This window comes from Eublepharis macularius, chromosome 5 (assembly GCF_028583425.1).
Source record: "Eublepharis macularius isolate TG4126 chromosome 5, MPM_Emac_v1.0, whole genome shotgun sequence".
Taxonomy (NCBI): Eukaryota; Metazoa; Chordata; class Lepidosauria; order Squamata; family Eublepharidae; genus Eublepharis; species Eublepharis macularius.
In genome coordinates this window covers 43,969,907-43,997,808 of record NC_072794.1, presented here as the reverse complement: position 1 = coordinate 43,997,808, position 27,902 = coordinate 43,969,907, and the positions used below count along the sequence as shown (strand labels likewise).

Sequence of the window (27,902 nt, the reverse complement as noted above, 5' to 3'; positions counted from 1 at the left end):
CATAAAATACAGTTCTTAATTAATTTGCTAAAACAAGCCATGTTCTTCTGCCAGAGCGTTAAATCTAGCTGCTTTAAAAGACTTCATTACAATGATCACCAAGAAATATATAATTGATTTGATCTACTGGGATAAATGGAGTAATATATACATTCCAGATGTTCTGGTAAAACTGGCAGTATAAGAGGATATGCTCAATTGTTTCTACCATAGCAGAGTGGCAGACAACACCAGAGAAGAGGCAAGGTTGCCAAGGTGAACATGGTGCCGTGACTACAGAATAGGAAATGAATAAAATCATTATATTCCAGTCCAAGCAAAATTGTCTTGTTCTGATGGTTTCTTACCTGGTTGTCTCAGTTTATTGTTCCATGTAAAACCTGGTGGTGATCTGCATTCCTCTTTCCTCTGTAGATTACTGCAAAAAAAATTTTTTTTTGATCCAGCAGATTAGGTTAAATAGATGTGCAGCCTATTTTTACCCTGCCTTGTTTCCCTGTGTTGGGATTGTTTGGGACAGTCACTTTGAAAGGCATGACTTTCCCCACCTTATATATATATGGGGAGCTGGCTTTAGCATGTGGTAATGGCCAGCCTGAAAGTGTAAGAGGAAGAAGTCCAAAGTGTGAAGTTGTGGGAGGGATAGCCCTGGAGTTGAAAAAATAGGTTTGATTGAGCCCTGGCACATGCCCCTTCAAAATACTAATATTTGTTAGCTACCTTGAATCCCCAAATTCATTGGCAAGATTACATCTACACAGGAGGTGACACTAATGAATGAGTTTTACTTTGTTGTAAGTTGATTTTTTTTATGTTTGGAGCAAATCGGATTTTGAGGTGCCAGACCAGCACAGGAAAAAACATTTGCGATCCCAGGTGCAAGCATCTAATATATATGAGCCCAAGTGATCAAAGCCCTGGGCTCTTCCAAACCCAAATCTATATCATGAGAGCTAGAAACGGAAAGGCTTCAGAACAGACATTGTATGCAATGTATAAGATTTTACATGGAATTTTATGTGAAATTAAAGATTCTTTTTAAAAAGATGGATTATATACTGGTGAAATTGGGGGTTTGACAGCTAAGTAATTTCAAGATAGGTAAATCTCTCATTCAATATCCATCAAAACCTGGATTTCCTACTTACCCATTCCTACTGAACTTCCAGAGCAAGTCACTAGAAAATATAAGAAATATATGAAGATGAAAACACTGATAGTGTGATAAATTAAGCATCAATACAACGCCATTGTCTTGTAATACTTCCAAACAATTTTGTAAAAATTACTTTATAAAAGATGCATAGTGGTTAAATTAAAAAGGATAGCTTTGGACTGCTGGATGTTTGGATTTCAGTGTACAAACATGGAAAACATTAGCATGTTGAAAGCAGATTGTGTCCTATTAGCATCAAAGAGATCCTAAATGGATAGTGCTGCAACAGCATTTTTGTGAATTTCAGTTTAGTAGGTTGCATCCTGCAGTCTGTGAATAGAAGGCACTTTGCCTTGTTCCCCTTCCCTCAGCAGTTCTTTCCAACCTTGGAAAGTTCATTTGCAGGGTAATGAAAGCCACATGGGCCGTGTGTATTGGAAGGCTGCAAGGGGGGGGATTGCTCTTCTCCCTCTGAGGCGGAGGACATCTTGATGGGTGATTCCCACCCTTGATTCAGGGAGGCAGGAACAAGTTTTCTACTTCCTGTCTTCCTAGTGGGAGTCATCCATCCTTCCTGCTTCAACAGGGAGAGCAGTTTCGTCTGAGCACTGTCTTGCCTTTCAACTATTTTTCTTCATTTCTTTCCAGAACCTGATTCTTGTTTACTCCTTTATCTCCTCGCTATTCTCTTTCTTCCAATACCTCCTGATATGCTCCTGCAATGCCCGGTTCAGCATCCACACCTGGAATGGCTACATTTACCACATGGAAAGTGAGTGGGACTACCTCTCGGCTAGGCTATTCTCAAGAAGTAACCTACATGCTACTGGCCCCTAGGAGACAGTCCATTAATAGGATATATAATGCATCATGGAAAGCCTTCACAGAAGATGCAGAAGATAAGGGGGTTAATGTCATGAAACCCAAAATCAGATCCATTCTATCCTTCCTACAAGTTGGTCATGCAGTCTCAGAGCCTCAACCTTAAGATGCCAACAACAGTGCTGCCATGCTACCTGGGTCTGAGTCTGTCCAGACACCTCACATACATAGCTCCTAGTGTGATACTCTGAAGGATCTGTCACAGGTTCACCAATTTCTGACTTGGAAATTGCATACAATTCTGCCCTTACTAGACACCCCTTTGAGCCCATCAAGGAAATTCCTCTTAAGTGACTGAGGACTTTGTTCCTCACCACAGTTACATCTGCAAGAAGGGTATCGGAACCGGGTACCCAGTTAATTAGCTAGAGCTATGTATCTTATACAAGGACAAAGTGGTCCTGGCAACATCCTACTTTCATACCAAAAGTGATCTTGCCCTTCCACAGATCACTGGAATTATTTCTACTATCAGTTGGCCAAATACTTTTCATCCCAAAGAAGAAACGGGGCATACTGTGGACATAAGACTTACTATAAAAGCATTTATAGAACAGAGCAAATCTGGAAAACTACTTCCTTATTTATATCCTCACCAAATAAAGGAATGAGGATGTCTAAATCAGCCATTAGCACTAACCTCATGGCATGCATCATTGAAGCACACAAAATTCAAAAACTAGACATACCAGCTAGGATTACTGCTCACTTAATAGGAAGTGCTGCAACCAGCACAGCATTTGCCAGACATGCTACAGCTAAGAGATTTGCAAGGCAGCTATTTGGTTGTCTGTATCTGCCTTTGTTAAACACTGTAAGTTGAACACTTACGACTCAGCTGATGCAGCTGATAACCAGATGACAATGACTCAGCCAGAAAATAAGGACATTGCTCTGGGAGGTCCCATCAAGATGTCCTCTGTCTCAGAGGGAGAACAGACCACTGGATACCGTGAAGGGTCCTCCTCCTCAGGAAAGGAGGACATTTTGTCCCTCCTGAAATCATTGTCATTTCACTCTCTTCTGCCTGACAAATTCACTTCCTGTTCTGTTGGTTCCCCTTAATATGTTGTTACTCACCTTTCTCCTTGTTATTCACTTCTAGAATGTCGTATTTATAATTATGACATTTTAACTGCTTTTGGAGTTGCCAGAACTGAAAGAGTGACTCCCACTAGGAAGACAGGAAGTAGAAGACTTGTTTTTGCCTTCCTGAATGGAGGTTGGGAATCACCCATCAATATGTCCTCCTTTCCTCAGAGGAGAAGGACCCTTCATGGTGAGTATCCAATGGTCCATTCTTCCTCTTCTGTCAGTAGAGCTCTGCTGCCAAAAAAGGGAGAAGACAATTTTGCTGCCTCCTCACTACATTCTCCCATCCTATGCAGCTGTCAATCCACATTGGTCAAGCCCAAGGGTAAACCTCCTTAGGGTCAGAAAGGACTGTTGAAGGGAGAAGAGCATTTGAAAGATCCACAATCCTTGCATCTATCGAATTTTTCTCTATCTTCACAGCCTTTCCTTAACTCATCAAACTTTTTTGCAGTTAGCAGACCAGGTACTGATCCATCTGCGTCCATTTCCATTACCAGGCCAAGAGATATTACATGTCTGTGGTACAATTGCAATGAGGAAATTGAATCCATGCAATAACTAATGATGGATCATGTCTTGTTTGGAAAGCTGATATGCTATTGTCAACCATTAGCAAGAATAGCTGGTGGTTGGTTGGAAATTCAATATGAGGTAACACTTTATGTGCAAGAGCTGCTACGCAGAGCACCCAATGAGTGGAAGCTGTTTCATATAGCAATTGTTATTCCTGAACTCATCCTTTGTGGAAAGCAATACTAGAATAGAATGCTAAATGTTCCATGTTTGTAATTTGACTCATTCAATTTGAAAACTCCTTTCTCCACCCGATGGCAATGCAAGCACCTTACCTGAATATATTTTCTTAGGGCAAAATGTAAGTTTTGATCCTTTATCAGTTACTGGTGATACCATGACTGTATAGACATCTCCACAGGGTATCTCAGTGACATCACAGTAATTCAGGCCTTCACTTGGTATACAAGTGAAATCTCCCTTTGAACCATACAGATCTGTAGTATAATTTATTGACCCTTCTGAAGTTTGCCAGTATATTCGTATACTGTTATTGTTCAGTCTATATAGCTTAACTCCAGATGGGCAGCAGGCACCTCAGGGGGAAAAAAATGGAATAGTGGTTAATTTTTAGACAGAACTACGTAACTGATTTTTATTGGCTGCAGTAAGTTTTCAGACAGCATATTAAGTTCACTTGTAAAACATGAGCCAACTGTCTTGGAAACCTACAGTGCAATCGTAGTGGTGGTAGTGGTGGAAGGTAACCAAGGCAGGTAACAACAATATAAAAACAGTATTAGTCTTCCAAACTAATTGGTAGAAGGGAACAACTGGGTCAGCCAGTAGTACTGACAGACTGGCACTTTGCTAAATGCAGATATTGAAATGTTAAGCACTTGGTAAAAGATTAAAGAATCACAGGTTTAAAAGAACAGTTTACAGACATAATTGTTGAATCACTTGTCTAAAGTGCGTTGAATTGAATCAGAACATAATTCATATAATCTGTGCATTTTTAAAAATTGCATTTACCACCTACTTACTTGAAGAAAATCCTCTGTATATACAATCTGATCTTAAGCCTGTTTCACTTATTGCTTTAACAGACAAAGTGTAGTTGGTTGCACACATAATGCATCCTAGGAGGCAACTGTTTTGGAGTGTGTGACATCTGGCCTGTCCTTTGCGTGATTCCAAAATTGTTATGTATGTCTTTGCCCCAGTCCCAGTAGACCAGCTGATGTTTGTTATAGACTGTGTAACTTGAGTTATTGTAAGATCAGCAGGGCAGCAAGGAGCTTGAAAGAAAGGAAAAAAACGTTAGCTTTCCTTAGAATCTAGTTATTTGTTGTCACTAGCAACAAAGCCCATTGTGGGGAAAAATACAAGGGGCTCTAGAAAGGAGAGGGCGGGCAGGCAGGTATTGCCTCCTCCTCCGTGACTGGTCCCGGCCAGATGAAGGCGGGAGGGGGCAGACATTGCCACCTGCTCCTTGGCTGATCCTGGTGGGGTGAAGGGGGGGTGGGCATTGTCACCTGCTCTGTTCCTGATCCCAGCTGGGTGAAGGCAGAGGGCGAGCATTGCTACGTGCTCCGCTCCTGATCCCAGCTGGGTGAAGGTGGGGGGCAAACATGACCACCTGCTCAACTTCCGATCCCAGCTGGGTAAAGGGAGGGCAGGGCATTGCCTCCTGATCCCTGCCTGATCCCTGCCTGGGCTTACTTCTGCAGCAGCGCCCTCTGAAGGCGCACCAAGGCAGGAAGTGAGTTGTCTGAAACAGCTTGCCTTTTATATAGTAGGATAATGCTGGTCATCTCTGCAGTATTACATATAAGAGACCAGTTCAAACTTCAGCTGAGTCCAGCAGGTGCCCTCAGGTACATCCTCATCTCTCTACTTCCATTTGCCTGTCATATGATGGAAGTGGTGCATACATGGTAAATAATAAATAACATCTCTGGTCAGTGGTAACTTACCTGTCTCCAAAGGGATGCTGTAACTAGGCAAGCTGCGTCCTGCTTCTGTGCTTGCAACAGCACTGATAGAGAACAATGACCCACATGGGAGGTTATGGAGGGTGCATGAATTTCCAGAGCTTGTGCAGTCCCACATTCCTGCATCTCCTTTGGCAGTGACCGTGTATGTTGCTTTATTATTACTGGCAAGCCAATGCACACTAATTACAGAGGGTGCATCCTTTGAGACATTAATTATTTCTGGGCTGCATGGAGCTGAAAAGATTTTAGATGGAATAAATTTGAGCTGCATTTTTATGTGCGGCTTTAATGCTGTTAGAACTATTGTCAATTGCATCTCTTATGGCATTCTCTTTGTTTAAGAACTGCTTTATGCCAGAGAGTTCCTCAGTTCAAACATCTTTTAGGAAAGAGTGCATGAGTTCACTTGCTTTTTAAAAAATACATTAATCGTAATCCATTTCATTGGGCCTCATAGGCCACATCTGAGAGGCTACCAGGGGTTCTGTTTTGAGGCGTGTTATACAAGTGTCCATAAGCAAATCTGCTTTGCTGTCTGATAGAGGTTGATGCCCTGGTTGTGGCTAGCATTAGAAAAATGGTGCAGTTCAACAGTTTGTAGTGTTATGCTAGTATATATGGGTTTTCCAGAGAGCCAAGTGTTTAACCAGAAAGGTCTTTGGTTCAGAAACCTCCCATTCAATAACAAAGTTTGGATACAAAGGACAATTTCATGGATAGAAGGGTGGCGATTTTCTCCAACACGCCCCTCATGCAGTTCCAGGGCAGATTCTCTTTTCCCCAGAGTCGCATTTTAGGGCAGTTTGAGCTACAGAGGAAAGGGGGAAGTGAGCAAGTCATGTTCTGCAGATGGAAATCCATGGAAATTACCAATCCACCAGTGTAACCGATTTGGAACACTATTGCTTATTTATTATTTATATCCCACTTTTCTATTTTACTGGGACTCAATGGCTTATTACATCCCTCCTCCACCTTATCCTCACAACAACTTTGTGAGGTAGGTTAGGCTGAGAGATTGTTACAATCTTCCATGGCAGAACAGGGTTTCAAACCCAGTTGTTCCAGTTCCTAGTATAATACTCTAATCGCTACACCATGCAAGCTCTTGGTATTGACATTGGCAACCTGATACAATGCATGTTTTCCCATTAAGTCCTGTTTGAAAATAAGTATGCACAGGGTGCCATACTTAAAGGTATCTCCCCCCACAAGATGATGGCCATAAATTGTCCAAAAAAGAAAACTCTTGGAAATTTTAATCTAAGGATAAAAGCATAACTTTATTATGCATATCTGTTGCTGTAATGTAGTTTCAGTGGGGAAACAGGATGTCTGTATGTTCCTTCAAGTTAAAATAAAAACCTTGCGGTATATCGAGAACTAGCAAGGTGGAAAGAAGATTTGGTTAGAATTTCTTCCGAGCTATATTAGTTTTATAGGTGCAATAAATGTTTCGTGTAGGTCAGCATTCCAGTATTTGACTTCCCCAGCTGCAGTCTGCTACATAACATGGGACAGCTGGTTACAGCAGCAGCCCTAAGCAGACCTACTTGTAAGAAAGTCTTATGTTGTTGAAAGGAGCTTGAACAGAATTGCAGCCCTTATGTCAATCAGCTTTTGGACAAGATTTTCAAAAGAAAGAAACATTGAGCATTTGAACATGGCTACTCCATCTAATATTTCCTCTCACTACATTGACTGCAGGGTGGAATATAGTTTAGTTTGGTTTTAATACTGCCATTCTATAAATTATAATATTATCCTTTTCAGCAATTAGCTTTTTCAGCTTGCACAGTATCTTCTTTGCTCTTAGCTGCTGTCTTGTATTAACAGAAGTGTAAGCTAGAATACTACCTGTCGCCACATGTTTAGATGCACATGATGTATTGCGGCCTCGAATTTCACTGAATGAATAGACGGTGATATTGTACTGGGTGTTACATTGCAGTGCAGACAGGATACAAATGGTGGCAGTATCATTGCATAGCAGCTCATTGGACCAGTCAACAGCTTTGGTTTCATACATTTCAGCACCACGGACAGGAGACCAGACAATCTGAACTGTGTCACTGGACACAAACACTGGGTTAAAGTCATTGGGACAACATGGTGCTAAAACAATAAAAAAGACAACTTTTGTTTTTAATGGTATAATGCTCAAGATTTATCAGAATAAATACTAGATCGTCTTCGTCCTTCTGTGCAGCCCCACATTGGGACTGCGCAGGCGCAGGCCAGCCGCGGAAAAGATTTTTCTAGCTCTAAGAGATGTGAGGGGGACGTTCGGATCCACCGCGCATGCGCGCCGGTGTTCCCGCCAATTTTGAATGCATATATATCCGAACGTCCCCGGCATTCCCTCAGTTCCTTTTTCGCCGCCGTCGAAAAGGTTCTTATTGTCTAGCGTTCGTTTCAAGCGTCTCTTCGGAGTTTTGGATCGTTTCTTCTGCTGGTCGGTATTTTCCCCTTGACATCTGTCGGGAGATACCGTTCATTATGTCGCAGACATCTTTGTTTAAAAAGTGTCATAAATGCGGCACTAAGATGACCCATTCGGACGGCCATGAGCTCTGCCTCATCTGCCTGGGCGAGGGGCATGTTGTCGAGCGCTGCTCCATTTGTATGTCCTTCACTCCGAAGGCAAGGAGTGATCGGAAGGCCAGGCTCCGTGCCTTCTTGTGGGATGCCAACCTTCTCCCCCCCAAGCCGTCAGGCTCTTCGGGAGATAGGCCGCGCTCCGCCGCTCCGTCACCGGCGCCGTCTCGTAAGTCGCCAGAGCCGCTCCCCTCGGAACCGACGGGGCAACCCGTTCCGGAGGCCCGTCCTGATTCCGGTTCCGGGGATCGTCCTTCGAGCCGGAAGGCCAAGAAGCGTTCCGCGCCCAAGCCGAAGTCCTCCTCCAAGCCTTCGGTTCGGGAGGCTGTTTCGGAGCCCCCGTCCAAGAAGGCCAAGGCGAAGTCGAGGGCCAAGGGCCGTGCATTGTCCCCAGCTCCGACTGTGCTGCCTGGTTCTCCGGCCGAACCAGTCCTGATACCCGACGATGTGGTGAGTCTCCACACCCCGTCGCCTCCTTGCACGCCTCCTCCGTCGGTTCCCGAGGAGTTTATGCCGTTTCCGCCTTTCCCGGAACCGTTCCAATCTTTTGAGCGCTCCCTGCCGTCCGCCCCGGCGCCTTCAGAGGCCTCCGTTCCACTGCCGTCTACCTCGTCGGTTCCGATGCCTCTTCGCTGGCCTGCCCCGGTGCCTGCTCCTCTGCCCCCTTGCCAGCCGGTCGCGGGGGTTGGGAACATGACCTCCTGGCAGGATTTTGTGGCGTGGTTCCAGCAGTCGCTGCCCTTCCTGCAACATCCGTCGGTTCCGATGGTCTCCGTTCCGGCTCAGCCAGTCGGGCTCCCAGCACCCGCTCCTCCACCTCCGGGCTTACCTCTGCGACCGCCGGTTCCTGCAACTTATCCGTCGGCCCCGACCGCTCACCGGTCTTCGGTTCCGACGCAAACCTCGCCGGAGTTTTCGGATTCCGAGGATGATGAAGGTCTGGCGTCACCGTCGGAGTGCTCTTCAGACGCGGCCTCGGATCCTTCCCCGGATGACACCGTGGGTGGGCCCCGCTCATCGTCCCCGAATGACGATTACAGGCTATTCTCCGAACAAATGGTGCGGATGGCCGCCGCGCTGGAGATAGACGTCTCCTCCACGACCTCCAAGCCCAAGAGTAAGCTGCTGGAGGCGCTGTATTCCGGGTCCCCCGCGTCGGTGGCGTTTCCCCCTGTGGAGGATTTTGTTGATAACGCTCTCGCGCTCTGGCAGGCGCCGGCGTCCCTGTCCGCGACGGCAAAGAAGGTGGAACGGTACTACCGTTTAAAGCAAGATGATTGCCCGTACCTCTTCAATCACCCGAAACCCTCGTCGATCGTAGCTGAGGAGGGTCAGGCTCGGTTCCGTTCCGATTCCTCGTCGGCCCCGGCGGACCGAGAAGGCAGGAAGCTGGATGGCGTGGGCAGGAAACTCTACTCATCCGCGTCTCTGGGATTCCGTATTGCCAACTTCCAGGCCATAATGGGATCCTATAATCTCTTCCTGTGGAAGAGGCTGTCTTCTTACCTCTCCGACCTCCCGGAGGATCGCCGCCACCTGGTTAAGGCCCTCCAAGCCGAGGCCGTGAAGCTGTCAAAACAGCAAATGACGGCTGGCAAGGACGCCGCCGACTCTGCAGCGCGAGCGATGGCAACTTCGGTGGTCCTGCGTCGGCACGCCTGGCTCCGGTCCACGGCCCTGCCTCCAGAGAAGAAGGCGAAGGTGGAGGACTTCCCGTTCGAGGGGCCCCAGCTCTTCTCGGAGAAGACGGATGAGTCCCTCTCCCTGATGAAGAAGAATCAGCAGACGGCCAAGTCCCTCGGGGTCGCCCCCTCAGCCCAGTCGTCGGGTCCGAGGTATCGCTATGGTCGGTTCCGATCCTACCAGACCCCTTACCAGCCTTACCAGCAGCGTCAAGGGCGCTTCTTCTCGGGCCAGTCCTACGGTCACCGATCCTACTCTGCCCAGCAGCGTCACCCTTCCAGGCGCTCCGGCCGGTCCAAGGGCAGGCAACAGCCCTCTTCGCCCAAGCCTTCGACCTCGGCGCAGAAGCCCTCGGTCTTCTGACTGCGCCTGAACGCTCCCCCGTTGGCCTCCGAGGGTGCTTCCTCTGCTGCCCAGTTTCTGGACAGGCTTCGACCTTTTTTGCCCTGTTGGCAACGTGTTACTTCTGACGCTTGGGTCCTGTCCATTGTGGCCCATGGTTACAAGTTAATGTTTACGGATGCACCCCCTCTCTCTCTCCCTCCCCGTTGTTCTCCATGTTGTGATGTTGTGTTACACAATAATGTTATGGAGTTGGTTACCAAGGGTGCTGTCCGGGTGGTCAATGTCTCTACTTCCCCATGGGGCTTTTACTCCAGATACTTCCTTGTGGATAAAAAGGGTGGAGGTTCCCGGCCCATCTTAGACCTTCGAGGCCTCAATGGTTATTTGAAGGCTGAGAAGTTTCGCATGCTGACCCTGGCGCGAGTCATGGAACTCCTGGAAGTGGGCGTCTGGCTGGCCATTCTAGACCTGAAGGATGCCTACTTCCACATTTCTATATTTGAGGGCCACAGGAAATACCTGCGGTTTGTGTATGGGAATTCTGTGTATGAATATACAGTGTTGCCCTTCGGACTAGCCTCTGCACCCAGAGTGTTCACAAAGTGCATGGCCACCGTAGTGGCATACCTGCGGTCCCAGGGTTGCTTTATCTACCCGTACCTGGATGACTGGCTCCTGGTGGGACCCTCGCCTGGCTCTCTCCAGGCCCATATTGCCCTCACTTTGTCCGTGCTGGCTAGGCTGGGCTTGGTGGTTAATGGGGATAAGTCTATCCTGACCCCAGGCATGGCCATTAGGTTTATTGGGGTCCATTTCAATTCCCTGCTGGGTAGAGCCTACCTGCCCCCTGACCGGTTGGCCAGGCTTTCCGCTTTGGCCCGGCATTTTATGCATTGCCGGTATCAGACTGCCCTTTTGGTTCAGACTCTGTTGGGCCTTATGGCCTCCACCGCAGGGGTGGTTTTCTTTGCGCGCCTGCGTATGAGGCCTCTGCAAAACTGGTTTGTCCGGAGGTACAACCCCCTCACCATGGGTCAGCACCAGAGGTTTTCCATCCCCAGGGTGGTGCTGCGCTCTCTGGCCTGGTGGACTGTCCCTGGAAACCTGTCTGAAGGTTGTCCTTTCGGCCCCTTCCTAGCCGAGGTCACGGTTTATACCGATGCCTCCAACTTGGGATGGGGAGGGCGCTGTGGACAGCTTTCGGCTCAGGGCATCTGGTCCCCATCTGAGGCATCCATGCATATCAACCTTCTTGAGCTTAGGGCGATCCGTTACTCCCTCGCTTCTTTTGCAGATGCCATTCGGAACAGGAGGGTTCAGGTCCTGTCGGACAATACCACGGCCTGCTACTACCTCAACAAGCAGGGGGGAACGGTCTCGCTCAAGCTCTGCAAGGAGGCAACGACTCTATGGAATTGGGCCATGGTCAACAACGTCCTTCCCAGAGCCGTGCACATTGCCGGGGATCTCAACACCTCGGCGGATGCGCTGAGCAGGGTGTTTCTGCCTCAGCACGAGTGGTCCCTAAACAGGGTTTACCTCGACCAGGTTTTCCGCACGTGGGGCACGCCGTTGGTCGACCTCTTCGCCACTGCCCGCAACAAACAGGCCCCGCTGTTCTGCTCCCGGGCCGGCATTGGCCGCCACTCCCTAGGGGATGCCTTCCAAATACCTTGGTCCCCAGGGCTCTTTTATGCCTTCCCGCCCTTTCCGCTCCTGTACAAGGTTCTTTCCAGGGTCAGGGCCTACCGAACCCGCTGTATCCTCGTTGCCCCTCGGTGGCCTCGCCAGGATTGGTTCCCCCTTTTGCTCTCCCTGTCCCAGGGGCGATGCCTCCCCCTGCCTCACGCCCCGGACCTCTTAACCAGGGACGGGGTGTGGCATCACGATGTGGCTGTACTGAATCTGGCTGCCTGGCTTCTGGGCAACCGGGAATGAACCTCTCTTCTGGGGTGCTTGGGGTGATCTTGAATGCCCGGAAACCGTCCACCAGGTTGTCCTACCAGAGGAAGTGGTCACGTTTTTCCTGGTGGTTGGCCCCAAAGGGGGTTTCTCCCTTTAGTTGCCCGCTCCCTGTCATCCTGGACTACCTCCTGGATCTCTGCTCCCAGGGCCTTGCGTTTTCCAGTATTAAGGTCCACATGGCTGCAATCTCTGCCTTCCATGAGCAGATTGATGGGAAGACAGTTTTTACTCACTGGCTTTCCAAGCAGTTCCTGAAGGGCCTGTTCAAGACCTTCCCTCCTAGGGCCCATCCCATTCCGCAATGGAGTCTCTCCCTGGTTCTCTCCCGGCTGATGCTCCAGCCCTTTGAGCCTCTATCTTCTTGTCCCCTACCTTTGCTCACTCAGAAGGTGGCTTTCCTGGTAGCAATCACGTCCTCTAGGCGTGTTGGGGAGCTGTCTGCCCTGCGGTGTGACCCTCCCTTCCTGCAGTTTTTCCCTGGTACTGTCATGCTCCACACTAGCATGGAGTTTCTGCCCAAGGTAGTCTCAAGGTTTCACCTACAGCAAAAGGTGTTCCTCCCTTCCTTTTTTCCAACACCTTCATCCCCAGGGGAACGAGCACTACACACATTGGATGTAAAGCGTGCTTTATTGTTTTATTTGCACCGCACCAAATGTTTCAGGAAGTCTCCTGCCCTGTTTGTGTGTTACTCTGGCCCTCGCAAGGGCTCACCTGCTTCTGCCCAGTCCATCTCTCGCTGGATTGTGTCTACGATTAAACTTTGCTATCAGCATGCTGGAGTCCAGTGTCCCTTGTTGGTTACCGCTCATTCCACTCGAGCGCAAGCTGCTTCTGCTGCCTTCCTACGAGGAGTGCCGCTCCGGGACGTCTGCCAAGCTGCGACATGGTCCACTGCAGACACTTTCATCAAGCACTATTCTGTGGATGTGCATGCACGACGTGACTCGGCTGTGGGCACAGCTGTCCTGCAGTCCTTGTTCAAGTAGACACTCACACCCGCCCCCATTGGTGAGATGCTAGTTACTCTCCCAATGTGGGGCTGCACAGAAGGACGAAGACGATAAACAGGGTTTCTCACCTGTAACTGTTGATCGTCGAGTCTCTTCTGTGCAGACACACATTCCCTCCCGCCTGCCCCGCTGTGAGTGCTTGGTTTCTTCCATTGTTTCTCCGGCGGCTCAGGTGAACTGAGGGAATGCCGGGGACGTTCGGATATATATGCATTCAAAATTGGCGGGAACACCGGCGCGCATGCGCGGTGGATCCGAACGTCCCCCTCACATCTCTTAGAGCTAGAAAAATCTTTTCCGCGGCTGGCCTGCGCCTGCGCAGTCCCAATGTGTGTCTGCACAGAAGAGACTCGACGATCAACAGTTACAGGTGAGAAACCCTGTTTTTCATGCATGCTCCTTTCAAGTAAAGGAAGTAAGGATTCTAGCAGTGTAGCCCTAGCACTTTTCTCACAGCACTACCATGGCTTTTTACTAGACAATGGAACTGTGGTGGAAAGTACCATCAAGACACAGCCAACTTACAGCAACCCTGTAGGGTTTCAAGGCTATAGATGTTCAGAGATGGTTTACTATTGCTTGCCTCTGCATTGCAACCCTGGTGTTCCTTGGTGGTCTCCCATCCAAATACTAATCAGGGCTGACCTTGCTTAACATCTGAGATCTGACAAGATCAGGCTATCCTGGGTTAACCAGTTTAGGGATAGACAAAGGAACTGTATGTTTTCTGCTGCATTTCAGCTCTACCACTGCAGGTGGCCAGAAGGGGGTATTGCAGTTACTAACCCAGAAGGACTGAGCTGTTCAGGATCCAGTAGCTTTACAACTAGTTCCATAATCTAGCTTGGGCCTGGCTCCATACATAGGTATTGATTAAGCTGCTCTCTGATTTCCCATCCTATATGGACTACCTTCTTTACTGCAAGCTCGGATGGTCACCTTTTATCTAATGATTTGAAATAAATTCCATATATGCCATTTCTTCTAGACAAAAATAAATATGTAGCCTATATGCTAGATACCATTCTACCAGTCAAAGATTATGCCTAACTGGTTTATAGTATCTACAGATTTGCTAAATATATATGAGAAAGTAAAGTGGTACTTACCTGTGGTATGGTTAAATATGTCGCCCAAGGGGCTCTGCCCTGCCTTGTTATAGGCAAAGACACTGATGAAATAGGTAAAGCCACAGTCTGACTGAAAGTAGCACTGGGTCTGGGAGGTGTTACAATGCACCTCTAAGCCATCATCACTTTTCACAAAGACTACATAATAATCACTTAGGTTGACATTGGACCATGATACTGACAAATTGCCAGGCTCAACTTCTTCAATTGTTACACTTTCTGGAGCACAAGGGACTGCAAAATCAAATTTTCAACAAAATGTTAAAGCATGTTCCTTAATGTAATGCCAAAATACAATTTAAAACTCAAGTCCCTAAGAAGAATTTATGGGCTGCTAGTTTTCAATTATTCAGTGCTTGGATGCGCATATCTTAAACCCGAAGTCCACATTTGTTCCCATACCCAACAATAGAGGTAATGAGACTGTAGCATCAATCAACATGGAACATTTTGCACACCAGATGCCATGTTATCAGCAGAGTGTCTTCAGACAAAGCTGTGTGCTTTGGAAGCAACCTAAAATGCCAATGATTAACTATGGTTTTTTAATGGTGAAAGATGGCAGGCTTGTACGTTTACATCCTGGATCTTGTTTTTAATTGTGTGTGTGTATGTTTTTAATGTCTTGAAATTTATGCAGCATAATTTCACTTATTTGTATTTCATAAAATTCCTACCTAGGAGGCAAAGTTGGAAAATACATAATTTGTGCAATCACAGAAGTTATGATTAAAATGCAAATACAATCTTTTGAATCAGTGTCATTAGTTGTTATCCCATAGGCACAGAAACTTTGGCACTATCTGAAGTTTTGATGTTATAGCACTAAATATGAAGTGTGAAAAAAGAAGCTAGTGCCTTTCCTTCCATACCTAATGTCAGGCTCTGCCACTTAGATCTCCAGTTACTTCACTGCAGGCACTTCAAGAGTCCAGTTAAAGTTTCTTTTTTAGAGATCCATCAGTATCAGTGCACTCAGACAACACATTCGCAGAAGTGACGTAAAGGGGGAAAGCAATGTTAGTTATAGGGCAAGGTTCCTGCCCTGAGATAAGGACCTTTAGAATTTAGGCACGCAGGGCCTAAAAGATTGGATGGGGTAGGGGAGGGGAAGACAAGGATGAGCTCATTTCATGTCTCAGGGAGATACAGCTCCGACCAGCACTTCAAGGACACTTTCCCATGCCAGTCGAGAAAGTGAAAGTAGCCACCTGCAAGATAAGCGATTCACAGCTACACAGTTAGACAGCTACACAGATATTTCTTTACACATTCTCAGAGGCCCAGAATACAATACAGAGTATAATAGGCTCACGTGGCAGATAAGCAGGGTGCATCTGACACCTAAATTCTGAGTTCTGCTGTGCAGGTTATATAGTACTAATTGGGGCCCAAACTAGACATTACCTATAAGATATAATTGCCACTGGGACTTAAGCCAAACAGCAGATATGAATTTGCTGTGGAATTGTATTCTGAAGTACCATTGGGGTCTGATTCAGATTGAGTCCATGGCATTGGGAGGAAGGTCTTCAGACTATCCCCCCTGAATAATTTTCTTGACCCCAAAAGCTCCTGGGGCATGTGTAGAATGCAAGAGTTGGATGTGATCCCTCTCAAAACTCCTAATCAATAGCCCTCCCAGTGCCATTTTCCCCATGTATCTGGTATTTAGAGGTATGCTGAGGTGAATTCAGCCACTCTGCTCAGCAGAGTTGGAAACCTTTCTCCAGCCTAAGCAACCTTACATTAAGAGGCTCTTCCATTGAAGAAAGGCTCTTCCACTGAAGGAGGGCTTCAAATGCTGCTGAGCAGAGCATCACCTCGTTGCTTCTGAACACAGAGATTCCAGTTAGATATTATGGTTAATAGTCACTGCTAGATCTATTGACCACACATTTTGTAATCCTTTTTAAAATACCAATGGCTAGTGGGCACTGCCACATCCAGAGACGGTAAACTCCATAATTATTATAATCTGAATGGGGTTCTTCCTAAGCCTACACCAATCAATTTAATTGAGCAAGCCCAAATTTTAATGTTATGTGGGGTGGTAGAAAAATGCCTGTCTAACCTTTCTGCACCATTCCTAATATCATAACCACCTCTTTCCTAAGTAACAACATTGACAGCTATTATCAGTCGACAAATGTGACAAGCCTATCTTTCTCTACACCATACATATTGCTGCACACTAAGAACTCTACAGGGATTCCTTTAAATCACATACCAGTTTTGAAAGTCACATCCTCTGTAGGAATGCTTGCACCAGCCTCATTGGTTGCTACAACAGACAGGGAATACTTAGACCCACACTCGAGTGATGGTATAATGCAGGAACTGGTAGTTGTGCTACAGTTTAGCTCAGAAGTACCACTGTGAACTGCCATGAAATAACTAGAAGTTCCTTCTGCTGGCGTGCAAAAAATAATAGCTCTCAAATCTCCACTGTCAAAAGCCACCTGAACATCTGCTGGTGTGCGGGGCCCTGTAAGAGGTCAAAATTAATAAGAAATAATTCCTTTATGCTGAATGGATCTATCACATTTTATTTGTCCTTCCTCCAAGGAACTCAAGGCAGCATACAACATTCTCTCCTACCACCTACAATAACCCTGTGACTTGTGGGATAGGTTAGGCTGAGAAAGAGTGATTGGTCCAAGGTCACCTAACATTCTTCATAACAGAAATGGAATTTGAACCTAGCCCTAGTCCCATACCTTGCCTGTCTATCTATCAATCACATTTCCATCTTGTCTTTTCTTCAACAAACTCAGAGCAGCATACATAACACTCCCCTGCTCCATTTGGTCCTCACAGCAAACCTTTGAGGTAGGTTAGGATGAGAGCGAATAACTGACCCGTTTAATCAGTGCATTTTGAAGCTGTTTGAATTTAGGACTTTGCACTGCTTCTCCAATACTGGAATTGCTATGCCACACTGTCTCTTGCCAGAAAGGACTAGATAGCCATTTTTAATTCAAACAGCATAGGTTGGGTCTGATGGATCCCTTCTGCTAAATAAGAAGTCTTGTGCCAGTGGACAAAACTTTGCTCTAATGGAGGGTTCATCTTTCATGGGAGCTAGTCTTTCCTTTGGAACAAGACTCATTTGTCCTTACTTAGTGGAAGTAATTGGGATCCATCCCTATATTTCTCCTATCTGTACTTTGTAACCATCCTACTATGTAAAAGGCAAGTCGTATTGGCGACAACTCACTTTTTATCCCCATGCAGGCGCACTAACAGGTCCCTCCGTGAGGATAAAAAGTGAATCATTGGCAACACAGCTTGCCTCGGAGGCCCCAAGGAGGCCACAACGAGAAGACACAGAGTGATGGTATGGCCCTTCAGAGGCCCCAGTGGTGGCAGGAAGGCCTGGCACAGCATTGCGGCCCTTTGGAAGCCCTGAGGAGGCTATGGCAGTGGCGGTGGGAAGGCCTGGCATGGCAGTGTGGCCACAGCAGGGCCTTGGAAGGTCCATGCCGCCACGCCGGGCCTCCTTGCTGCCTGCATCAGGCCTCTGAGGGGCTGCAAAGGTGGCAGGGAGGCCTGGTGTGCTGACGTAGCCCTCCTAAGGCACTGCAGCAGTCCAGTGTGGCAGCGCAATCCTCCAAAGTCCCCACAGCAGCCAAGGAGGCAGCTGTGTGGCCCTCTCAAGGCCCTGCAGTGGGGGCCCACCAGATCAGTTTTCTAGAGCCCGTTGTATTTTTCCACACAACGGGCTGTTGCTAGTGATTACATAAAAGGGTGATACTTTCACTCCTCTGTCATTGTTTCCACCAATGGCGAATCCAGATTTACTGACTGATATTTAACGCTTACGTGTTCTTTGGTTGTAGGTGATGTCATCTCCAGGTATCCCACTGGCATCCCAAGCATGTGCCTTGATGGTATAGAGAGTTCCTGGATCTAGACTAGAAAATACCAGGGAGGTGTTGGTGGTGTTCTCTTTCAGCATGCTGCCCAAACCATCTGATCTCATGATGGACACAAAGAATCCCACAGCCGTATATACAGCTCTCCAGCTCACTACTATAGTGTCATAGCTTGGGGAACTTGCCATCAGGATCAGTGCAGCTAAGACTGTAAATGAACAAACATAGGGCAAATTTATAGGATTTTGTACGTGCATGCACGAGAAACAAAATTTCATTCTATGTGGGCAAAGTTAGAGCAGCCTCTCACCTACATTTCGTACTTATATACATGCCTGAGTAAAAAGCCACCATAAATAGCACTCAGTTGTAAAGGGTAAAGATAGAATGCTACAATATCTTTGAAAGTACACAGAAGTAAGGGTCATTTTCTTTCCCATTTGTTGTCTCCCTGAAGATTGCAGTGGATGATGGAGAAGATTTATAGAGAAGTAGAACTTGCATAGCGCTTTAACCTCAAAACCAACGTCTTGATGTGTCCAGAAGAGAACAGTGGAGTTACTGCAAAATAAGTCTATTAGCTCCTCTAGGCAAATAGTGATACTGTACCAAATTAATCTTATGAAACACACTTCAAAGATAGTTCCATTGCATCAGTAAGTCCTTGAGATTCTGAATGCACTATAAACCCCATTTTCCAGGAAAGGAAATTAATCAAAAGAGAATGCATCAGGAGATGCTTAGCTGCCTTTTCCTTCATAATCCCAACCATCACCTGAAGTGCTAGGGGCAAAGCCAGGATCAAGAACATTCCTAAGAGAAAATCTGCTAATCACAGAATAATCCATAATCTGTATCTGTTTCTGACCTAACAAGAAATCATTGGCTTATTTGAACTGAGGATGTCTCATCTCAGCTATCAACAAAAGAATAATAAGGCCTTTTGATTTATCACCAATTCTGCTGATTCATATTCACTAACTCATATTTAGTGAATATGAATTCACTAATTCATATTTTGAAATTCCTTGCTGCATTGCCCCTTTACTATGGGTAAATCATTTCAATGAGTTATTCTATGATGCTGGTGCTTCCAACTCATCCTCATATATTATTTCTCTTAACTCTATGGCTTCCTGGCCTGAGCTGTTAATCAGGGAGATCATATGTCTTATTAGGGGGCTAAGATTAGGAAAAGCTCCTGGCCTCAATTTAATTCCTAATGAGCTTTTTATGGTTGATTCTCAATGGTGGGGTATGGTCCTGGCCCCAGTGTTCATTTTAATTAATTCATCTGGCCAGATGCCCAACTCATGGAGAGGTCTGATTATAGTTCCAATATTTAAAAAGGGGTCCAGATTGGATCCATGCTGCTATTGGCCAATTAGTCTTCTTTCTTCATTGGGAAAGCTGTATTTCTCTTACTTACTTAGGAAACTTTTGGATTGGATGGAATCAGAGGCTGTGCTGGATCATGAGCAGATTGGTTTCAAATGGGGCTTGACTTATGACCACTCCCTAGTCCTCTACAATCTGGCTGAGAAATATTCATCCTTTAAAAGGGGGAAATTATATATGGGCTTTATTGATCTTAAAGGGGCCTTCGACTCTATAAATCACTCCAAATTGTGGAGTACATTTGCCCAAACCACCACTGGCAAAAGGCTTCTAGGGCTTATAAAATGACTGTATTGTGGCTCAACTGCTCAAGTTTGCTGCAGGTATGAAGGACTTTTAACAAACTAATTTAACCTGGAAAAAGTGGTAAGACAGTGCTGTTTACTTTCTGTTTAATCTATATTTAAACTATTTAGCATCTAGTCTATATTTAATCTATTTAGCATCTAGTTTTCACAAGTGATGCCATCCACTTAAATTAGCTGAGACTAGTGTCCCTGCCTTACTTTATGCCCATGATGCCGCCATTTTGTCTTGCACCAGGGTTGGTCTGCAAAAGGCCTTACAAATCTTTTCCAGCTATTGCCTCTGTGAGAGTCTCATGATTAACTACCAGAAAATTAAGGTCCTAGTCGTCACCAAAAGTAGGAGATGGCCCCTATTACAATGGTCAACCAATGGCTTTAATATTGAGCAAGTTAGGACCTTCTCTTATTTGGTGAGTCTGTTTTTGGCAGACTTATCTAGGAAGCCCCCACTTAGAATGGCATTTCACAAAGCAAAACTCTGTGCAATCTCTATAAACAGGTTCTTCTATAATAAGTGGGGGAAGTATATTCCCAGAGATGTGCAGGCTTTTAACTTCAAGGGGATTTCCCTGATTCCTTATGGTTCAGCTATCTGGATTAAAGCCGCATCTAAAAATGTTGAGCAGCCTCTTGCTCAATTTCTAAGAATCAAATTGAATCACCATCAAATTGAGAATAAAATGGTTTTTTGATGAGGATGACCTATTGGCTGCCTTGAAACAGGATACTTTCAAATCAGTTTGGATGAAAACTTTGGATGAGAAGCTGCCACTAGTTGGTATGATGACTAATCTTATCTCTGAGATGGGTATATCTAAAGCTCTCTCTTTGATTAAAAAGTGTGTTCTAGAAGTCAACCGTGGAAGTTTAACATATAGAGCTCATCATGTCTGTTCTCCCCATCCTTTGGCATTACTCCTCTTAAATCTTTACCTCCCTATATGTATTATTTGACTATTCCACGCTATTGTACAGCTTTTTTATTTGCAAGATGGAAAATTATACCTTCTATGGTTTTAGAAGGAAGATTTTTAAAATAGATAGAATCTATCCTTGCAGTCTTAATAGGACTCATACTTCTTTACATGTCCTGCTTGAAAGCCATTTATATAAGAATACCAGAGACTATTATATTAAACCACTTATTACTGATTATTCAGCCCCCTACACCTCAGAAACATTGTTTTATCTGCTTAGAGATAACGATCCTAAAATTACTTTGGCAGTAGTAACATTTATTTCAGTCCTTCTATCCCAGGAGTCCAAAAAACAATGAACAAGAACTTTCTGCTGCTCAAGGTTTGTCAATCAATAAGCTTCTAAGGGAACAAAAGGAAGGATTTATTTGAACTACAAATGATTTTGTGAAACCACAATTCAGTTTGCAGACCAGCATTTAAGTCCTTTTTTTGCTTCAATAAACGCTGGTTTAATGGGTCAGGCTAACAGTATAATCTTCCTTCCAAACCCAAGTTAGAAGATCAGACTGAAATGGACTGAGGAAGAATGTTAAAACAGCTGGCTTGCAATAGTACCAATAAAGCCTTCATTTCTAAATGAGATGTAAAAGTACCTGTCATTGCCTTTTTTGTTGGTGAAGGTTGACTTCTCCCTCCAGCATTTATAGATCGGATGGAGATTTTGTACATTGTAGCAGCCTTCAACCCTGTCACAGTGCCTGGAGAATTTGTGATGATTGTTTCAATGAATGACTCTCCATCCTGTGCTGTCAGCAAGTAACTGGATGCCCCTGCAACTGCTGCCCATTCCACTGTGATACTGTTACTCAGTTTTGAATAAGCTTGTTCAATAACAGGGATCTCAGGAGCTTTTAAAAAAAAAAAAGATCTAGAGCCAGGGTCATTTCAAAATCAACAGAAAGGCTGACATTCAAGGACATAATTTTTTTCATTGCTGATTATTATATAAGCATTATAAAATATAAGCATGGTTATTTTATGCATGATCTCAGAAAAGATTGATGAATTTCCTTTTAAGCAGCATTGCTATGCATGAAAAATGATAGAAGTATATGACTCACTATAAAAGCTATAAATGATGTATTAATCATTCCTATCCTGATGAAAGAGGCTGTGGCTCAGTGGTAGAGTAGCTACTTTGCATGTAGACTGTACTAAGTTCTATCCTCAGCGCCAACAGTTAAAAAGGCTTAGACAGTAGGTGAGCCACTGCCAGTCAGAGTAAACAATACTGGTCTTGACAGACTCAATATAAGGCAGTTTCATGTGTTTGTAAATCAGGAGCAGATATAAGATAGTTTCAGGGGGTAGTCATGTAGGTCTGCAGTCAAAGAGCAAGATCTGGGTCCAATAGCACCTTAAAGATCAACTAGATTTCCAAGGTATGCGCCTTTGAGAGTCATACTAAATGGTTTAATCCCATTTAAAGTACATAGAATTAGACTTTGGGGCACTGGTAGTTCTAGAATTATATTAAGCCTGTTGAGCAGTTGATCAGATGAGAGGGAGTGAGTCACCAGTGCTACAATATCTACTAGCATCTTTACCTGGTTCAAACCAGCAGAGAACAAACACTCATTTAAATAGTGGAAACAAAACAAAATAAGATTAATTGATATAACTTGTAAAGGCAGAATTTTGGGGGGAAAGCAAATAGAAAAAGATTCCCAATCTACAATTCCTTGACTTGAATACCTACAAATTAAGCACCTAATAGAAGATAGACAAATCAGTGCTATTCTGCTGCAAGAAATCAATCAAGGTTCAGCCACCATGGAGGCTGCCTACTGCATCTCTGAATGCTTCATTGCTCTGGGCTGCTTCCTTCAATCAACCTTTAGTGGGCTCTATGTTGGCATCAGAACAATGCAGCAAGATGACTTCTCTATGGGTAGGTAGTTATTTCATGTACTCACTGTAACCTGCTTGGGTATAAATGTGAAGCAACTAAAGAGTTCTCCAGTTTAATTCTTGAAAAACATACAAATTTGGGTTACACTGTGGTGCAGTGAGAAAAAAAAATCACAAAATGGATATATGTGGCTTAAAATACACTCTGCTAAACTTAAAAAAATAAAGTAAAATGTTATATTAGTTTTCACATTGAAACTTCATCAAAATTTCATAACAAAATAGGATTTCAGAGATCTTGGCTGCATTACAGGAGCTGTACTTCCACAAACAGGACAAGCTCTTCTTGAACAATATTCTCATTGTGTTCTGCCAAGACTTATTTCATTCACTGCTAGCCAGCAAGCCAGATATGCCCCCCATTTGCACTATTTGTCATTCTCGTAAGCGTTGTTTAACAAAGGAGTCTTGCCCACAGTTATCCACAAATAAGTGGATAAAATACATTGATCTCTCATCTTTTCTTTTCCACTAAAATGTTGCCCCTTGCTTTTCCCAATCAAAATAATCTGCAAATTTAATCAGTATTCAGATTAAATATATAAAATTTTATTTCACTAAAAAATTACATTCCAAATTACATGTATTCCAGTTTTGCAGGAATGCTCTACAGGAATCACTGCTCAACATGCCCTTGTTGATACCAAAGGTAACTGAATTATCTAGAACTGAGTTTCTCAGACTGGGGCACTTGAATCTCTCACATTGTGCAGAAAACCTGGAAGGAAGGTAGGAGAATGCAACAGCTTCAGTTTTTGTGCAAGCCTATAAATGTGCAGAATGCAGATTAATAGGACTGGCAGTGAGAGCCTATAACAGATAGAAGGAAGGAGGCTTCACTGAGTAGAGTGCACTTCAAAGTTTCATATGTATTTCCTCTCTTTGAATATCAAGAAGGAAACAAGGCAGTTTGGATAAAAGTTTGTAACCTGCTGCCTTAGATGATTAGATTCTTCCTGTTAACTTCCAAAAGGCTAGATGTATTAATATATAGCAACAAGAAGAAACAAACAAACAAACAAATTCTAGGATTGTTAGTGGGTTGCAAAATCCAATGTAGGTCTCAAATTGGCAATCTGAGAAGGCAAACTGAGGCATAAAATGAGATATCTATGCACAGTTTCTCAGTTCTGTTCAAAGGAGAAAGTATACGAAAGGGATTACAAGAAGAATAAACCAACTTACTTACAAAAGAGTCCTATACTGACCTGTTAACTGCATGATCTGTGCTTCAGCCAACTTCATTCCATTCTTGTCAACAGCATCTACTTGTACACTATAAACAGTGTTGGGGGCTAGGGAGGCTAGTACACCTACAAATGAGAAATCACTGAAATGGGCTGATAGAGAGTGTCCCAATGTGTTCATAGGGGATGTCATGACTCTGTAAGAAACAGCTCCTGGAAATTTGGTCCATTGGAGATAAATGCTTCTTGATGTCACATCATAAACAGATATAGAGAAACCTATAAAACAGATACACTCTCACATCTAGTCTCTTTAACTTGACATACAAGACAGCTGTTTTCAAAATTCAAAGGTGCCTGCAGGCTCAACAAGGCTGGAAACCCCTAGTGTTATGCTTGTCTGTGCTTTCTCTTCTCATATCCTCAAAGACCTTGAATTACTTCCTGATTAGTGTAAAACAGTGTAAACTGGAAATCAACCTCAAACTGTAATTTTCAATTGTGGTTTGGAGGTAGGGTCATCAGCCCCCCAGTGGGGGTGGAGGATCCCCCATTCTCAGCTCCTGTTTCCCACCACTTTTCTGAGCGATAATAGGAGAACAATGTAAAAAACGGTCATCATGCCTCTCTAGGAATTGCTGGAAACTCTATGGCAAAACCATAGTATTTCCAGTAATTCCTAGAGAGGACCAACATCACCTCCAGGGCCAGCACAAACTATAGTTCATCAAGTTAGATGTAATGTCAAAGTATAAGGTATGCGAAATGTAGATGTGTTAATTACCGCTGCGTGTGTAAAGGGGGGAAGAAAGGATTTAATGAGAGCAAGGCTCACTCTCATCCAAACTGTAATTTGGAAGATTGGAACATGACATGTGAACCAATCCTTGTCAACAGCGTCTACTTTTACAGTGTAAACAGTGTTGGGGGGCCAGGGAGGCTAGCATACCTACAAACGTAAAATCACTGAAATGGGCTGATAGTGTCCCATTGTGTTCTATAAGGTAATGAATATAGAGCATTTTCGAAAAGCACAGAAATATTAAGTAGTATTATTTATATAATTCATAATGTATAATAGTTTCTAAAATTGGGCTGGATCCAGACTAACAATGGAATCCTAAGCAGAGTTACTCCAGTCTAAGCCCTCTGAAATCAATGGACTAGAGTAACTGCTTAGGATTGCACTGTTACATGTTCTACTGGCAGAATGGACGTTTCCTGCTTCCCCCTCCCCCTCCCACTGGAGCCCACTGATCTCCATGAAATGCAGCTGTGGGGGGGGAGGGGACACAGATCTTGAGAATTGACATGGGGAGTGCATGCAGTAGGAAGAGGGAATAGGTGGGAATGACTAATATAGATTGGATTCAACCCATTAGATTTCATTTTAAATGTCTTAGATCCTATAACGTCCATGCCCCCCCTGAAGTAACAAGGATTTTTTGAAAATGTGTGAGTTGGTATTACAGGGTTTGCCATATAGTTAAGAGCAATATTTATGTAAAAGTTTCTAAAATTATGAAGATCAAAAAACATGAAAGTTTAATTTTTTTTCTGAAGTTAATTTTTTTAAATAACTGCAAGAGGAAAATACCTTTTCCATTTTACCTGTGTTAGCTGAGATAACCTGTAAAAGAAGATTGAGAACACTGAAACAAATACTGGGAGAAATCCTTTTCCAAAGTAATTTAAAATGTTATGTTTCTAGTACAAACCAGGACATCTCTTTTTTTTAAAAAGAAAGTACAAATAACAAGCACAATGATGCATAATTTTGACATCTTGTTTAAACATGCATAGCACAGCCTCTACAAAGCCATTCATGAGTTTTGGCATTGGAATGCAGATCACATTACAAGTTCACCTTCCCTTCCAGGATCTGACTATTGATCCTGCAGGGAAATTTTCCAGGTGCTGACAGGCCAGTACACTGATCCCAAACACATTATATGAACACAAGAACCATTATTTGCAAGGGAAGTTTCTTCCAATATCTCCTATCTGGAAAATGAAATCCACATATACAAGCAGCCATTGCCACATTGATGTAGATGAACATCTGTATGCATATTCCTATCTGTTACCATGATGCTAGGGTTGCTACCTCCGTCTTGGGAAATTCCTGGAGATTTGTGGGGGGAGTTTGGGTGGGGGGGAGCTCAGCAAAGATGTGATGCTATAGAATCTGCCATTTTCGCCAAGAAAGTCGATTTTTATGGTCTAGACATTAGTTGAAACAGCCTAAGGATGGCAACCCTACATAACGCTCATCTGAGCCCCACTGAATAAATGTCTTCTGATGTGAAGGAAAATGAGCATGCACGACAGAACTACTCATTGACATAAGTCACCAGATGCCTACAACTACAGCTGGATCTTAATCAGCCTGTCCAAACTTCAAGATCCCTAGTGTTGGAAGAGGAGGACTCAGTGCAGTCCCTTTCCTCAGGTTTCAGAGGAGGACAAACCAAAGAGTTAGAAAGACAGAGAAGTTAGGGCATCCTGTTTACTGTTTACTGCTCTGACTATCCCCTTGATATGTAGATTGCTATACTCAGGACTTCCTCTTCATGACATCCTCCTTCTCACTCTTCTCCTTCTGGCTTTGTTCCAGGCACCATCTCTCTCCTTCTCCTCCCCCTCCACCTTGCAACCATGGATGCAAGACTTGTCCTAGCATCCATGTGCATCCTTAGATTAGGTAAGTAGATAGGATCTGTCTCTCCTCCTTTCCTATCAGAGTATGGCATTCCTACAATAAAGAACTCTTATTTCCTTTCTAAATATAAACAAGTGTATGCTTTGTTATTTTCTTTCCTGCACACACGCCAGCCAGCAGAACCAGCTCACAACCACCTATGATAATGCTTTCACTGCTAAACGATACACTCTGCTAATGGCCCAAACATGAACTCCTTTAATTAGATTTCTGAGGGCACAATATTATTTATTTATCACCTAGTACAGGCCTTTCCATGGGAACCTGCATTATCTGAGGTTAGACTGGCAGGAATTCCTGGGAGGGCTTTTTGTTGGCTGCTCTGAAGTGATGGAACTCCCTTTCTCAGGAACTGGTGGTATTTGTACAAGATCTTCTGAAGGAAATCAATGATTTTTTGTTCCAGAAGGCTTTTAAATGAATAATGGCCGTGTTCTAAAATTACAAAACCGATTCATTTTCCCCATGTGTTCTCCTATAAGAGGGTAATGCCTCTAAACAATGTAGAGCAAATAAATAATATAGTAATAAGCTGCCATGTTCAATTTAGTGTAAAATATTACATCAGTGTTTTGAGTTGCACATAAGTCTTATTACAAGAGATAAAACAATCTTACATTACAAGCCTAAGCATGTTTATTCAGAGGTAAATCCTACTGAGCTGAATGGAGCTTACGCTCTAGTAACTGTGCTTCGGAGTGTAGCCTTACACTGTAATCCTAAACAGAGTTATATCCTTCTAAGCCCATTTACTTCAACAGACTTAGAAGAGTGTAGCTCTGTTTAAGACTGCTATTTAAGATTTATGCTACAATAAAGAAGGTTAGTCTTAAAGGTGCTACTGGACTATTTTTAATTTTATTTAAGATTAAAGACTGATGTTAAATATTTTAGATTAAGACCAATATATTAAGACATTTTTCTTTTACATATTTCACCAGCAAAACCAACATACTTTACAGCAAAAGGATATTTAAAAAATGGAATCAAGAGTAAACAACACATTGTAGACTCCTATTTGCTCAAACAAGTTACTCCTGTCCTGGAAATGAGGAAAGAAACTGCTTTGACTCACCATTTTCCAGCTGATGAGAATGAATCCAGATAGTATGAAATGTCTGCATCTTGCAGCTATCAT

At 44.2% G+C, this 27,902-nt stretch overlaps 1 protein-coding gene across 1 annotated transcript; it reads right to left on the bottom strand.

Annotated features, from left to right (window-relative positions):
* Positions 1-184: 184 nt before the first annotated feature.
* Positions 185-27,902, bottom strand: FNDC7 (fibronectin type III domain containing 7). Its single transcript, XM_054980381.1, has 13 exons — positions 27,840-27,902; positions 25,654-25,672; positions 24,064-24,321; positions 21,538-21,792; positions 18,206-18,466; positions 16,611-16,868; positions 14,360-14,614; positions 7,504-7,761; positions 5,626-5,880; positions 4,693-4,947; positions 3,982-4,242; positions 1,149-1,178; positions 185-418 (listed from the first exon to the last, which is right to left on the bottom strand). Exons 1-13 carry the CDS (start codon positions 27,900-27,902, stop codon positions 357-359), a joined length of 2,490 nt encoding a protein of 829 aa, XP_054836356.1. The 3' UTR covers positions 185-356.

Bases quoted from the DNA above. Each gene is read 5' to 3' on its own strand.
- FNDC7 (XM_054980381.1), bottom strand. From the start codon at position 27,902: ATGATAGCTGCAAGATGCAGACATTTCATACTATCTGGATTCATTCTC. The intron at 14,615-16,610 runs GTATGTGATTTA...TTGATTTTGCAG, and splicing joins GGATGTGACTTTCAAAACTG to TCCCTTGTGCTCCAGAAAGT. The intron at 5,881-7,503 runs GTAGTATTCTAG...AAATCTTTTCAG, and splicing joins ATCTAAACATGTGGCGACAG to CTCCATGCAGCCCAGAAATA.